Raw genomic sequence first — 16,274 nt, forward strand, 5'->3', positions numbered from 1 at the left:
TTGTTGGGGTATATGAGAGTGAGGTGGCTGGGACATTGCTGGGGTATATGTGAGAGTGAGGTGGCTGGGACATTGCTGGGGTATATGTGAGTGAGGTGGCTGGGGTATATGTGAGAGTGAGGTGGCTGGGGCAGGAGCATATATGTGTGAGGGGTAGGTGGCTGGGGCTGGCTGGGGTATATATGTGAGAGGGAGGTGGGGCACAGACTTTGATCCAGGCCAAGGAGGTGGAGCCGCATGTCAGGCAGCAGCTGTCCGGACTGTTGGAGCTGCTAGCCCGGTGCGGAGAGGATGTGCTGCTGGGGCCCTTCACATTGAACTGGACCAGCTAGTAAGCAGCAGGCTTTGACTCAAATGTTACAGAGAGCAGATCTGGTATGGAGAGTGACATCGAGGAGGCAGCTTGGAGCTGTGAGGAGTGCCCGGTGTCAGGGTGAGTGTCTGGAGCTCTATAGGCTGGCACTGCATCTTGTGTGTATAGGCTTTAATTGTCTCCTGTGTGCATAGGCTGGTACTGCCCTCTGTGTGCCCAAACACTCAATGTTTTAAAAATATTATGTCTGAGGACTCATTTTGGTTGAGTCAGTCAGTGTCACATACTGGGGCTGATTCTGACTTGTACACAGTGTCTACAATCGTATAATTTAGTGATTTTTTTTGTGGCTGAACATGCCATCCATCCATACACAAACCCCCACTGGCAGCATGCTGCACTTAGTACTTTAGTTTTCCCCTTCCGCTGCAGAACACACCCCTGAGTGGCAATAGATACACCCTTAGGTGGATCTAGATTTGCCCTTTGGGTGGAGCATGACACACCTCCTCAACGACTCGCCATGCGGCGCTAAGTACTCCTGGTTGTAGTGTCCCTGAAACTAGTTTTGAAAAGTAGGCAAGTATGCTTATATGGATACACTGGGGTACGACCTGCAGCGTCACAGTCCTTACATGGATACACTTGGGTACGGAAGCATAAACTGGGGGTATGTCCTGCAGCGTCACAGTGCTTATGTGGATGCACTGGGGTACGGCCTGCAGCGTCACAGTGCTTATATGGATACACGGGGGTATGTCCTGCAGCATCACAGTGCTTATATGGATACACTGGGCTACGGAAGCATACACTGGGTACGGCCTGCAGCGTCACAGTGCTTATATGGATACAAGGGGGTATGTCCTGCAGCGTCACAGTGCTTATATGGATACACTGGGGTATGACCTGCAGCGTCACAGTCCTTACATGGATACACTGGGGTACGGAAGCATAAACTGGGGGTATGTCCTGCAGCGTCACAGTGGTTATGTGGATACACTGGGGTACGTCCTGCAGCATCACATTGCTTATATGGATGCACTGTTGTACGGCCTGCAGCGTCACAGTGCTTATACAGATACACTGGGGTACGGCCTGCAGCGTCACAGTGCTTATATGGATGCACTGGGTTATGGAAGCATACACTGGGGTACGGCCTGCAGCGTCACAGTGCTTATATGGATACACAGGGGTATGTCGAGCAGCATCACAGTGCTTATACGTACACACTGTTGTATGGCCTGCAGCATCACAGTGCTTATACAGATACACTGGGGTACAGCCTGCAGCGTCACAGTGCTTATATGGATACACTTGGGCACGTAAGCTTACACTGGGGTATGTCCTGCAGTATCACAGTGCTTAAATGGATTCATTGGGGTACGGCCTGCAGCGTCACAGTGCTTATATGGATACACTTAAGGGGGGTACGGCCTACAGCGTCACAGTGCTTATATGAATAAAGTGGGGTACGGAAGCATACAAGGGTACGGTCTGCAGCGTCAAAGTGCTTATATGGATACACTGGGCTACGGAAGCATACACTGGGGTACGATCTGCAGCGTCACAGTGCTTATATGGATACACTGGGGTACGACCTGCAGCGTCACAGTACTTATATGGATACACTAGGTTATGGAAGCATACACTGGGGTAAGGTCTGCAGCATCACAGTGCTTATACGGATACACTGCCTGCAGCGTCACAGTGCTTATATGGATACTCTGGTGGGATACGGCCAGCAGCATCACAATGCTTATATGGATACACTAGGGTACAGCACAAAAAAACATTTCAACTTTTTTTTTACTTATTATTTTCTTGACTTTATTTTACAACCCTTGGACAGAAAGTACACCCCTGGATGGACTGTTAACCCCTGGATGGTCAGCACACCCTTGGATGGACAGCACAGGACACCCCTGGATGGACAGCACAGGACACCCCTGGATGGACAGCACAGCAAACCCCTGAGTGGACAGCGCAGCACACCCCTGGATGGACAGCACACCTCTGGATGGATAGCACAGTACACACAGCCCACCAGCCTGCCCTCCCTGCGCGGGCACTCAGCAGCACATGGCGCCGTTCACCGCGGGGAGGGGCTATTATGCAATCCAAAACCCGCGAGAATCTGACGTGGGATTGATGACATTTTGGATTCTGAGTCAGGCGGGAAAACCCGAGCCTGACTCAGATCCTGTTCGGATTCACTATGTCGGGTGGGTCCGCTTCTCGCTCAAGTCTAGTAAAAATATGTCCTCGGTCGCGATGGTGATCCCTGCCTGCGACCTCGTTCGTAATGCTGGGATAGCAAATGCAGCATGGGGTGTCATACAGCTCCTGCTGTATTTGTATATTAGCAAGGACAGAATCGCAAAGTTGCCTGTGTGCAGCTTTACAATGCCATCCTAAGCTGACTCAGGCCCCATGTGGAAATTGGATCTCATTGAGCGGCTTCTATTAGATCCAGTTTACATGGGTCTCGGGGGTAAATTTACTAAAATGAGTTTTTAGAAGTGGAGATATTGCCCATAGCAACCAATCAGCTTCCAGCTATTATCTTCTAGGAGCTGTTAGTTAAATGTTAAGTAGAATCTGATTGGTTGCTATGGGCAACATCTTCACTTCTAAAATCTCTCACTTTAGTAAATTTACCCCTAGTAATGTTTGTATTCAGGGGCAACCTGGTACAGGGCCTTTTTAATGTTATTTTGATTTGTATGTTCAGCGTTGCTGTCTCACATTGATATTCTACCTCTGCAAATAAGTAATTCCAAAAGAATAGTACAACCTGCAAACTAGAGACAAACAGGCTTATGTACTATACTGTTTTGCATAAAGACACTATGGGTGCAATCCTATTAGCCACGGCAGTTTGCCATGGATACTGCCTACGGGGATATCCAATTATCCCCAATACCAGCACTTAACGGGGGTCTGAGGCAGGCAAAACCAAATCCCCAATAAGTAACGTTTTTTTATTGGTGATCACTGGCGAGAAATTTTCTGCACAAAAAAACGGGTAATTATTGGGGACGGTATTTCTTGTCAATCACTCTGCGATGGGTCTGCATGGTCACTGTGATCGCAGTCCCGATCGCAGTAGCCGCTTCGTGCACTGCAGTGCATATGCATGCGCAGTACGCAACAATCAGCTGATTGCGTGCGTATTAGCAGTTGCGAATCAGGCCCTGACAGATATGTGAAGCAGTGCACTGTGACCACCCCACATGCACCTGCTTATAGCAGCACTGTCCCTATAAATGACTTGCAAACATATATTGGAAACATTGCTATAAAAATGGATAACTATAGACTGGTGTCTTCTGGGGGAAAGAGACCCTCGTGTAACGGATATATGTAATTGGATGTTGTTAAGTCGTGGGGAAACCACTAAGCCAGTGTATTCTGTCTTCGTTCCGGCAGCAGGGAGTCAGTAGTTGCGCCTTATAATTATTTCTGGCTCAACATTGCTGCTGAATTTGTCTGTCAGAAAATGCCACACTCAAGATGGCGTCGCTGAAGAGACGGCGTCGCGCTGTGACGTCACGCGGCCCTTGGCACGGCAGGCCGGGCAGGGGAAAGGCAAAGTTTGGCAATGTGAGTGCTGGAGAAGAAGTGAGAGTGAGACGTTGGGGAGGGGGAGAAGACAGATTGGCCACCTCCGGGAACTGCCCTCGCCGGTTTCTCTCCACATCTGGCTGTGGAGCCTCTGCTTCAACGTGGATTATTCCCCCCCACCAGCTACAGACACCCATAGCCCCTGATCCCGACAGCCATCAGATACCCCTCTGCGGAGGCAGCAAGAGTCATGGCAGAGCCGGACATCAGCTCCCTGCCATGGTCCATCAACAGGGATGACTATGAGCTGAAGGAGGTGATCGGTGAGTAGCAGATGTGGGTGCCTAGGATGTGTGGATGGGTGTAAGTCCTGCATGGCCTGCTCATCACTAGCTTCCAGCAGATGCACCCTCTGCTGCTGAATATCTATATGTCTTACATAGGGCTTGGGGTTCCATTCTCACCAAGGCCCTATTGGTGTATAGTTTGTATGTGCTCTCTGTGTTTGCGTAGGTTAATTGCCTTTTGACAAAAATAAATCTAAGTTTAGTGTGTATGTGTGGCCATGTGTTGGTAGTATAGAGTGTAAACTCCACTGGGGGCAAGCACAGATGCGAATTACTGAAATATTCTCTGTATAGCGCTGCGGCATATGTGTGTGCTATATAAATAACAACTGCTAATAAATATAGGCCTCTTGCATAGGGCTGAAGACTCCCCCAGCCGCCCCCATTCCCTCCACCCCTCACATGCAGGTTTTCAGTCAGGGCAGATGTGACAGATTGCTGGTCTCTGTGTGGCTGTAATACAGTGGGGTGTGACAGGCAGTGTGTGCTGTGCTGTTATATGTATTTTTTATAATGCACAATACAGTGTGATCTAACAACCTGGACCTGCTGAGAGTTGTCTCAGTGGGGAAAAGGTGTGGCACAAGTGTGAGGCTGGCACATGAGTGTGCCTACAGTTGCTTGTGGCACATGTATTCATTATGACATAGTTTGGATCTTTTGTGTTGACAGAGTAAAGAGTCACGTGTGAGTTTACATATTGGGACTGTAATACAAGTTATGTGTAAGGTTTAGTTGTGTATGGGATGATGTTAACTATATTGTAAGTACATATATTTTGATACATTTTAATGGAATGGGATTGAAATGTCGGTGGCTGTTTAGTAATGTGATGGAGGAAGGGTGTTAGATGATTTGGGCTTGCTAGCTAATGTACGGTAATTAGGATGGCACACCGTGTATGTGTGTAAAACAGAGAGAGCGAGAGAATTGTTATGGCACATACAAGTGATGTGGATTGACAAGTGCTATAGAATATGCAGGTTGGTACCCTGAGAGAATGTTGAGATCATTTGAAATAAAGAAGAGATACTGTTGATGGCTGCATTCATGATTGGGTGCATTTTGGTGGTGGCTGAATTTCTATGTTGCTTTATTGATTGTGTGTAAATGGGAAAGATATAGAGAATAGAGTTTGCCTGTTGTACTGTATGTTACTGGTGGAATAAATGGTTCATCTATAGAGATGGCAAATATGTGTAATGTTATATATGGCAGAGTAGATGTGTGCGAGATATGACATGTTTCTGTAGATGGTAAAACCCTGCTGTATATTGTGTGTGGGAGTGAGTGAAGATTTATGTTGGGGAAATGCCTCTAATGACTCTTCCTGGTAGGTTGTCATACAGAACAGATACCATGCAAGGTGGCTGCTCTGGTCAGCTGTATAAACTTCCTATAAAACACATTTTATATACTGTGTCTCTTCAATATTTTGACAAATCTATAAAGTAAGTCTTATTAGTTACTCCTGATGGTGCTTTATTGGCCTCTTATTCCCATCACCTGCAGATTGTACATTCCTCTTTCCATTCCATAGGCTAAGTGTAATAGATTGCCAGCTGGCGCCATGGTGGGATTAAATGCGAGTATGCCCGTATTTTTAAAGCAGCAAGAATGTTACAGCCTAAACCAGCTTGATTTATCCTTTAGCATGCTTGCTGCTTTAAAAACACGGCATACTCACATGTATTCCCGCAGCTGCGCTGGCTCGCAGTCTATTACACTTGGCCCCATATGCACTTAGGGGGTCATTCAGAACCGCTCGCAAGCGGGTCGATGTTGTGCGCATGCGCACGAAGGAGGGAGCTTCGTCGTGCGCATGCGCGAGACCCGGCGAGCGACGAGGAATACGTCGCTCGGGGTCTCGCACCAAAGGGGGCGTGCTGTCGATGGTGACTGACAGCACGCCCCCTTTGGTGGGCGTGCCTACCAGACGGAGGCGTTCCCATGGGAACGCCTACCGTCTGAAGCCGGCCCCACTGACATCAGTAATGATGTCAGTGGGAGTGATTTTGGCCCTGATAGAGCCAAAATCACTCCTGGGCTTGCGGCAGCGAGACCCTACCGCAGGGTCTCGTCGCAAGCCCGATGGTCGCGATGGTCTTGACCATCGCGACCATCTTTTTGGTTGCTCGCATATGCTGTGGGTGGTCACCCACAGCTATGCGAGCGGCCAGGAGGCCGCTCCATTTTCAGGTAGGAGGGCCCTGATTCAGAGCGAGCGCTCTGGTCAGAGCGTTCGGCTCTGAATCAGGCCCTTAGTTCCAGGCCCCTCGTCTGCTCTAGCCTGTCTGACCTTTAACTTGGCTTCTTTCCCTTCCACACCCCTCAGCCTTCCTAATAGTATGATCTATGCTCCGTGGACTGACACACAATAATTTACAAGCATTCACTATTATATTATTAAAGATATTCTATTTGTTTAAAGAAGGGCCTCACCCTGTCTTTCGTTGTACAATAGTGTTGTCCTTAGGAACATAGATTATTTGGCATGGTTATTTATTAAAACGTATGCGGTGTATTCAGCAGCTGCCCCTGAAGTGATAACTATTATATGACTTATTTGCAATTAATCTGCTTGTGCAGCCGAGAGGGAGTTAATTATTTCTCCTTGTTTCATTCATACTTCTCTTTCCCTGCCCCTGTGGGCAGTCTCCGGACCCTGCTACTGTTCATTACCTACCTGCTGTAGTCTTTTATTTTAGTCTGAAGGTGGCCACACACATAGCGATGTGCTCAAGATGAGCCGATGTGTATGATTTCTTTTTAAAACTCTCCCCGGCAGCTCAGCACACGATCTGCACACAATCTGGTGTCCAATCTTCATACGATCTCTCCTGCAGTCAGACTGTCACAGTGCATCGGGTCCTAGATTGTCAGAATTGCCCTTCTGCACGGCAGATCTGACGATGCGATGTGCAACCAGCGGGGACGCGCTTCGCATCGTGATCATGAGTGGGGACTCACAATTTACTCTCAATTTGGCCATATTTTACACGATCTGTCGTTCCAATGTGTCGGAATCGGCCAGATCGGGTAAAATATCGCTATATGTGTGGCCAGCATAAGAAGAATCTCTTCCCTCCCTTAGCATTATTATTTGAACCTTGTGAATGTTGTCTCTGGTAGGAAAGTTATTATGCTCTTTCAGATTTTAGGCCATTCATCGTGTCAAAATACAACACTTACCTGACAGATCTCAGTAGCCTCAAATAGATGACCATGGCGTCCTGTATTTTATCAAGTTTGCACTTTTGGAAACTTACAAGAAGGAAGAAATCAGTGGTTGTAAAAAGTATAGATGTTTTAAACAGCGAAGAAAATAATGTAGATATTATCCATCACGTAGCACTTTTACAGTGCGTCACGTGTTGCATGTGACACGTCTGCTCACCAAATATCAGGTTGTATTTTGCTTGCGGAAATTCACTACTTTCCAGATATAAGGTTATGTTTTACTGACATTCATTTCACTTATATTATAAAATAATTTTACATACGCTGTTTTTGTACATCAGGCCTTGTTGTTCATTTGTCATAATATTCAAGTGTCATGATGTGACAAGACTGTGCTTTTGTTAATTATTTAGTGGTATTTAACAAAATTGTACTTCTATGTTCCTCCTTTAAAGATTTTTTATTTTTAAAGTTTATCTGTGTTTGTAGTTTGAGATTTCATCTTTTGAATGAAGTGATATTCGATTTCTTTTCCTTATATATACAGTATATTTAGGCTTATCATACTATGCCTTTAAACCGGGACACACATGAAATACACACATTCTGTTTCTGGCTGACGTCAAGTCTGTATTTTACCTGGTCTTCATCATGAGTGTCCCAGTTTAAAGGCATAGTATGGTTAGCCTAAATATATTGGATCTATTGATCTTTCTATATTTCTCTAGTGTTCATTCTAGCACCCTACACCTGTCACACCCCGTGCAGTTCCTCTTTCCTGCCTGGGGTGTCACACTCTGCTCTGGTGCTTCTAGGACACTCAGCTAATGCAACACACTGCTGAGATACAGACCATAGTGTGCTAGAAGCACTAGAGCAGAGAGCGACACCCCAGGCAGGAAAGAGGAACTGCACCGGGTTGTGACAGGTGCAGGGTGCTAGAATGAACACTATATCTCTAATACACAAAGGGGCGGATGGGACTACAGCTCCAGGCCTCCACATAAAAAAGGCCCATCATCATAACAGCATGATCATAAGTATTACAATTTTGCTTCTTTATTTCTACCTTCCTCACAAAATTATGCAACTATTCTCTTTCATGTATTTAGGGAGACATATCCTACAACATCCTTACAAAGGACTAAGGATCAATTAGGTTTGAGGCTACCAGAAGGTTAAAGGGCAGACTAGATGGGCCAAGTGGCTCTTATATGCCGTCTAATTCTATGGGGGTGATTCAATTCAGCTGGAGGTGAATAGCGCCGGGAAGGAGTTCCCGGAGCTATTAATTTCAGCAAGCTGTTAGGTCAACTAAATGATTTCTTCTCGCACCCTCCTGAGGCTGCTAGGAGAAATCTGACTAAAGTACCAGCTGCGAGGATGTTTTCCGGCATAGCGCGGCACTAACAGCCTCGTGGCTGGCACTTCAGTTGGAGAATGCCAGTTCTTTTTGACTAAACACCCTAGAGCCGGCCCTAGCCACATAAGTGCCCTAGGCAAGATTTTGGGTGATGCCCCCATCCCCATGGGATCCTGAATAGAGGTGTGGCCAGTACAGCACAATATCAGCACTCACCACCCCTCTCCCAACATTGAGCACCACACTATCCCGGCCCTCTCTACGTTCCAAACTTACTTTACTTGAGCGCAGCCTGCAGAGCCGTGGCGGACCCGCTTTTCCCGTCTCAGCTGTGTGTGATGATTACTGTAGGCGGAACCCAGAGCTGTTGGGTGTGACTCAATACTTCGAGAGCCGCAAAGGCCCATGGTGCAGCAGCCCTCCCGCGAGCATTTACTTATAGTCCTGAATGAGCCTCTGCCCATGTGCAGCAGCTCATTCTGATTGTGTGAAGCCTCAGAGCCGGCCCGGCACTAACCACAAGCTGCCGTCTAGGTGCTTCGCCCCCACAAACTACCGCCGGCTGTTCCGCCACTTCCCCCTCACTGTTTGCTGCTGCCAGGCCCTATCGGAGCTGTCAGCTGAGCTCTGATCGTGGACGCTTGCAGCGGCAGTAGCAGCTGCTCGGCAGCAGATGCCCTGACCGTGCCTGCACCAAACCTCCACCGGCCCTAGGCGGGCTTGGATGCCCCTGGCATTCCAAATGCCCTAGGCATTTGCTTAGTTTGTCTATGCTTAGGGCCGGCTCTGAAACACCCACAGTCGCGAGAACCGGTGTTCTCCGACATAACTTCTAATAGTCGGAATAAACAGCGTGCTGAACTGAATAGCCTTTATGATTCTGTGACATTGGAGCTGTAAGGGGTATACACACCCACACAGCTCTGGCCACATGTTCTCACAATAGGCCCTTGATCATTTTCAGACCTAGGCCCATGTGGCCTGTAATCTGGCCCTGGTTACAGCGTTATACAAAATAATGTAGAATTCAGGGACCTTTCAGTCAAATATAGGAGCCAGCAGGGTATTTTTGGGTAAAGGGAAAGATCCAACAAGTTAATATTTTTTGTTGCATTGTCCAATTGTCTGCTGACATTTGTGCAGTCCTGATACATAATGTAAATTGAGCACACTACTTTAGTACAAGAGGTTTAAGCTGGAAACACACTATATATGTGGTACGATATATCATACGGATCGTGCAGTGTGTACACCAGATTGCGCGTTCACAAGGGTTGTTCGATGTACAGAAAATGGAACAATGCAATGAACGACATGGTGCTGTCATGTAATGACACCACCACGCCGTTGTACACCAGATCGTGCAGTGTGTATGTCGTGCGATATATCGTCACATCGCGCTGTACCGTCGCTAGGTACACACATCGTTTAGTGTGCACCCAGCTTAAGTAGGAGCCCGGAAGCGGAGAGGTACAGCCCAATTTATCTAGTTACCAGCACCTAATAATCTGCATAATATTTGTCCTGTGGCTGAATAATATATATAATAAAAAATATTATTTGCGCCATGTTCTTGTGTGTTATATCTAAAGGTGTGTATCCACTAGCAGACTGTGAAAAGACTGCACGATTACGACATTGTAGTGTAGTCGTTGCAGTTGTCTCACTCTGAGCTGTGCCTACGCTGAGCGATCAGTAGTTCAGTGCAGGCACCCTCCCTCATCCCCGAACATGGCCAATCTATCTTTATCGGCAGATTGATCAGTATGTTTGGGCGATGATAGTTGTCAAAAACGACCAGCGGGAGCTGCCCGATTAACAAGCGATCGAAGGATAACATTGTCGTTATCGTTCAATCGCTCTGTTTAATCGGGTAGTGGATACCCGCCTTAAGTTAGCAATGCCTAAAGAATTGGATGCATGGAAAGGATTGCTGCAGATCATGTTCAGTCAGTGGAATAGTACAAAATGCATAAATCTTCCATTGTTTAGATATCTGCACAAACTTTTTATTTTGTAATAACACATGACTGGGATTAAATGGTTCTCTTAAATAAGTACAATTTATTGTGTGACATGCATAATATAATAACAAGTAAATGTGAACATCTAAGCATGGAAAGACGTGTGCAGTCTTGTTTATTTGTAACTAGAGACAAAGTAGAATATCTATCATAGCAATTTTTTTTCTTGTCATTGAATGTACTCATGGAAACTTGTACAGATAGACTTCAGAGAGCGTTTAGTATATGGATATTGGATATGACTTAAACCTGCTTAGTAAATATTTGTTATTGTTTATGTCTATACAGTCAGAAGGTTAAAATTCAGAATGTTGACAGGTTCTGAGTGTCAATATGGAATTTAGGTTGACATGGTTAAATCAACATACAGGTGTTTTTTTTTTTTAATTATTGTTAGGGTTGGGCTAAAATAAGCTAAAAAAAAACCCCTGTATGTTGACATTCTAGTGTCAAAATGTTAAATGTTTGACATTATGAACATGTCGACATTTTTGTTTCTTTTTATTTTTTTTAATTATTATTTTCAAAAGAAAAATCACCCATCACAGGTATATTCAGTCACCATAACTAAACTCGCTTCAATTCAACGCGAATTAAATAGCGCCTGGAAGGAGTTCCCGGAGCTATTCAATTCACTGCGCTGTTTTGTTGGAGTATGCTGGTTCTCGCGCCTTAAACATGATGTTTAGTCGCGAGAACCGGCATTCTCCGACTAAACTGCTCGGCGCTATGCTGTTTCCGTGGCGCTAAGGGCAGAAAACAGCATTGCGCCTGTAGTTTTATCGGATTTCTGCTCACACCCCGGGAGGGATGCAAGACGAAATCCATAGTCGGGCTTAACAGCGCACTGAATTGCATTTCTCCGGGAGCTCCTTCCTGGCTCCATTAAATTTGCGTTGAATTGAATCGAGCCCATAGAAACAGAAATAAGTAGCGTTTTTTTTCAGACTAAGGACGGAAGTCACAAAGGGAACTAGACAGCCCTTCTAAATGAAGGCATTACATGTACTTGTAAATTACTTTCTCCTCCATCGATTGTAATTCCCGTTTCACAAACACTTGTACAAATAGGAGAGCAGCATTTCAGTATATCCAACCAGGAAGTGCAGCTTCTGTGCGTTGTGGTAGTGGTTAAGAACAGCACAAATCACTGTTAGACTGGCGCGGCGCTTGATCACAACCTCATTGGCCAGACAGCCATGGAACGTGCCATACATAAGCTTGCGTATGTAGACGTCCTCTATGATGCGTTCTGCAATGCTACCCTCACTGTGCAAGCTACTTGTATGTTGGGACAGGCAGCCTTTCCTGTGGGCAATGTAGTGCGGAGGGTGTGCTTGTTCATAGGCCACAGGCTTGTCTCCTTTACCCACGCGCAAGTGTGCTGCACAGATCTTTAGACAAATGGAGGTGGTCTGAATACAGCGAATTGGAGAATATCTGGGCAAAGTGACTTCTAGCCCCCTAAGCAAAACATGCAGCCAGGGAACAGCAGAGCACAGCACAAGAGTGCCGCCATCTTTTCCATGTTAACATTTTTTAATGTTGACATATTGCTTGTCAACCAATGTCGACTGTTCATACCACACCTGTCTAAAAGCAGTATATTAGATGGTGATTCCCAGAGAATCTTTCATTATTCTCAGAAGACCCTGCCCCAGTGGTGCATACATTCATCTGGCCACATGCACACAACATATGGGTCCATTTTGTCAGGTACCAATTAACCAACTAGTATGTATTTTGACTGTTTGAGGAAACCAAAGCATGTAGAGAAACCCATGTAAAGACAGAGAGAACATCTAAACTCCACGCAGAAAGCTCCCTGGTCTAAATGGCTTAGATTGTACATGTGATGGAACCCTTGTTGGGATGTGACACTATTCTTCCAAGAGCATTTCCATCAGTCAGTGGTGATGGATAAAGCTGTCTTGGTCTCTATTCCGTGCTTTCTGTGAGGAGTGCAGCTCTTGCTGCAGTAAGAACACAGCTTTATGAATTACTGCACCTTGGACCTCTCCATGCCATGAATAGGTTCTTATCCCCTGACCAATGCAGTGGAGACTCAGGCTGGTATAATTCAGTTACAGAGGCCCCAATCTATGGTGATGGGGCCACAGGCAGATATAATATGGGGTGCATGATATATACTTGCTTGAATGTAATGCTGTCATTGTGAAGCATGATCTGCTATGCGAGTGCCAGAGAAATCCCAGGTGGCCAGTACTGCTGGCGCCTAACACTTCTATTGTTGTCAATGGAGCATTTCTTCCCTAAATTAGTAACGGCTCCTTACAACATCCTTCTAGCTCCAATATGTTACTTGCTCCTATAATACTGTATTCCCCTGTCTTGTATTATACGCTACGCAATCAACGTATTGGCCGAATGTGCATGGCCTCACACTTGTACACTGCTTGTACATTTTATACAAGAAAATAGCTAACTTCTGACATTAAGCCCTGATGCAGATTGAAGGTGATCCCTCCGATGGGCTTTGTCTATGTGAATTTAGCTTGCTTTTTGCACTACAACGTGACTACTTTACTCCATATGTGAAGTTCTGGTTGACCTCATACGAAGACACTTCCTGATCATGCACTAGGTTGATCTTTTCAGTCATTTAGTTCAGAGTTACTGGTCTATCTTCCTTTTCTTAAAGGGCCACTAACCCTAAAAGTCAAATTGCATTGTACAAACGAGCTACTAATAACATTCACAAATATAAATCACTGAATGGTATTAGTAGATTAGCGCTCACTCACATGTATACTGTAGTGGCAGCAGGAGCTAAAAGAGGAACCTTATCTCTTGTTAAATGGGATTAGAAGGGAAGTTCCCGCGCTCAACCACAGGTGGTTGGTTCTACAGTTAGTGATGTAGACAATAATGCAGTCAAACAGTAAAGTTATGTCCCAAAGTAATTTACTTGTAGATTTTAAACCTCAATGGTATATACAAATCATATGATGCAGATTGTAACAAATTATGCTAATCAAGAAAACAAACGAAAACAAGACTCAACAACAGAAAAACAATCAAAAATTTAAGAAAAGAAGAAAGAATTGACAAAGAAAAGGGGAACCACAAGTACTCTGGTAAAGAAAATTGCAATTGGGGAGAAATCCGCCTTGATATTGTGGATTGGTAGAATAATGGATCAACTTCCTCAACTCCATCCAGTATCGTGAGACCCGCACCTGGAACCAAGCCGGAGCGCAACACGTCCACGCACTCCGACATATGGAACCGAGGAGAAGTCAGGATGAGCTGTAACCACACCCCCCCCCCCTCCCGCTTCGACTCTCGGGGCTCCGGTCGTGGAGAGGTGAGGAAGGTTAGGACACAGCTTATTGGAAGACTACTGTGGGTAAGTAGGGTACCTGGGGTCACGGGACGACGCACCTTGAGGCCCTACAAACCATTGGAACTATACATATTTTCTCAGTGACTATTATTGACTGCCAGTGAATACCACATTAACCAAAAGTGTTTGGAACATACTTCAATTATCTAAGGTCTAACCATCAATTAACGTTAAGCTACCTATTATTATACCAAGCAACATCCATTATTTTACCAACCCACAATATCAAGGCGGATTTCTCCCCAATTACAATTTTATTTACCAGAGTACTCGTGGTTCCCCTTTTCTCTCTCAATTCTTTCTTCTTTTCTTAATTTTTTGATTGATTTTCTGTTGTTGAGTCTTGTCGGGCGTCCAGCATGCCGATCGAGCGGATGCCGGGCGCCGCAGGACTGCAAGGTATTACTATGTGAGATAGCGGTAGTGGGCGTCTCTATGCTGGCTGTACGACGGCTTTGCAATTGCATACATTAGTATATTTTCGCAGCAGACCTGTGTGCTTAATCGTAGCTGCAATCGCGATCCGTATTGAATCGGGCCCAGAGTTAGCTAGTAGTGTATAAATGTTTATACGCAGCTTTCTGTGCAATATTCACAGACCAAGTGCTTTCAAAATATGTTTGTGTTCATAAGTATTCCTTGGAGTGTATTTAGTTGCTAATGTACATCCCCTCCTTTGTGTTTAGTGTCCAGGTTCCAGTGCTGAAACAGTTTTGCCCTGGTCTTTTGTGCATCATAGACAGAAGTTCTCACAAGTGACACAAAACATGTGAAACTTCCTTATGATGCAAGTGATAATGATGAAGGGCTATAAATCTGCAATCTGTATGTCAGTGTTGCAGATCATGTCTCATCAAATGCAGAAGATGAACATATATTGACACACGGATTACAACTTGCGTAAAAAATACTATGTAAATGTCTCTGAACTTGAATAGCTGCCATTCTGGATGTAAAAAAATTGCAGTACAGAATGTCATAGTCTATAAACAATTAGGCCCTCATCCAATCAATGTTTGTTTTGCTCTAACATTACAAACTGTAGTCATGGGGCAGTCTAGCTTGGAACTCACCGATGTCCGCAGGTTATTACATTTACCCCCTGGTGTCTACCGTTTGGGAGTCTTTTCTATTGATCTTAGTGGTTTGTATCTGCAATGAATCGTAAAAGGTTGCTGCTTGGTTCTACATGTCTGACTGCCTCCCAAACTCTACATGATATTGTCCAAGACAGGCAGGTCTCAGTGATGCCTTTTGCTTTTGGAATCGGTTTGGGAGAATTGCCTCTGATTGTGCATTTGCTCCAATCTGATCCCCTTTTTTCACGCTGGCCAAAACTAGTAGTTCTAGCAAGAGGTGCCGGGGTCTGAATTGGCCATTTCTGCAACGGTATGCAGTCGGGATGCCCACAGTCTAAATGCCGACTGTTGGCATCCCGACTGTCTAATCCCAGCAAGGGTCTAATGACAGGCATCGAAATTCCGACGCCTGTCATTTTACCTGCGCCGGGAGCCCGACGCCTGGCATCCCGATCGAAGGTAAGCTGGGCGCGGTCAGCTGCGTGGGGGGGGGAGGATTAAGTTAGGGGCTGCTGGGGGGGACTTAGGGTTTGGCACCCTCCCCGGGAGGGTTAGGCTAAGGGAATGGGGGGTTAGGGTTAGGCTGCGGGGAAGGGGAGGTCAGGGTTAGGCACCCCTAGGGGATTGTTGGGGGGGTTAGGTTAGTTTGTACTTACCTTAGCTGCTGTCGGGATCTTTACTGGTGCCGGTCTTCCAGCGTCGGGATTTGAACCATGCGTCTGGAGGTAAATCATTCCAATCCCTCTGCAGCAGACCATATGAACACCTAAGATGCTTAATAAAATCCAGAAATTTAAGGTTACATGACTTTATATCTGAGGCTTTGCTGAGGATGTTTTACGAAGTGTACTGGTTGATATTGTACCCATAAGGGCTGAGAGCCAACTGCTTCACTTACAGAAGCTTTGTTAGAAGCTATATGCCACGTTTTTTGTTGTATACGTCCAGTGTGAATGCTAGAGTAACTATTTCTGTACCTTGTTATAATAATAGCGATTCAAAAATAAAAACAATGGTAAAAATAAAAGTGGGGATTT

The 16,274-nt window shown here is 45.5% G+C and overlaps 1 protein-coding gene and 1 pseudogene across 1 annotated transcript in view; one reads left to right on the forward strand and one right to left on the reverse strand.

Moving 5' to 3' along the window:
- Positions 1–3,848: 3,848 nt before the first annotated feature.
- The window catches only part of OXSR1 (oxidative stress responsive kinase 1), a 118,222-nt gene continuing 105,796 nt past the window's right edge, over positions 3,849–16,274 (forward strand). The window contains exon 1 of the mRNA XM_088446426.1: positions 3,849–4,200. Coding sequence (XP_088302552.1) covers positions 4,128–4,200 — 73 coding nt within the window. The 5' untranslated portion in view covers positions 3,849–4,127. The remainder of the gene's footprint in view (positions 4,201–16,274) is intronic.
- On the reverse strand, positions 11,791–13,970 carry LOC148506664 (small ribosomal subunit protein uS3mA pseudogene; annotated as a pseudogene).

Source organism: Taudactylus pleione, unplaced genomic scaffold (genome assembly GCF_031769625.1).
Source record: "Taudactylus pleione unplaced genomic scaffold, aTauple2 ptg000398l, whole genome shotgun sequence".
Lineage (NCBI taxonomy): Eukaryota > Metazoa > Chordata > Amphibia > Anura > Myobatrachidae > Taudactylus > Taudactylus pleione.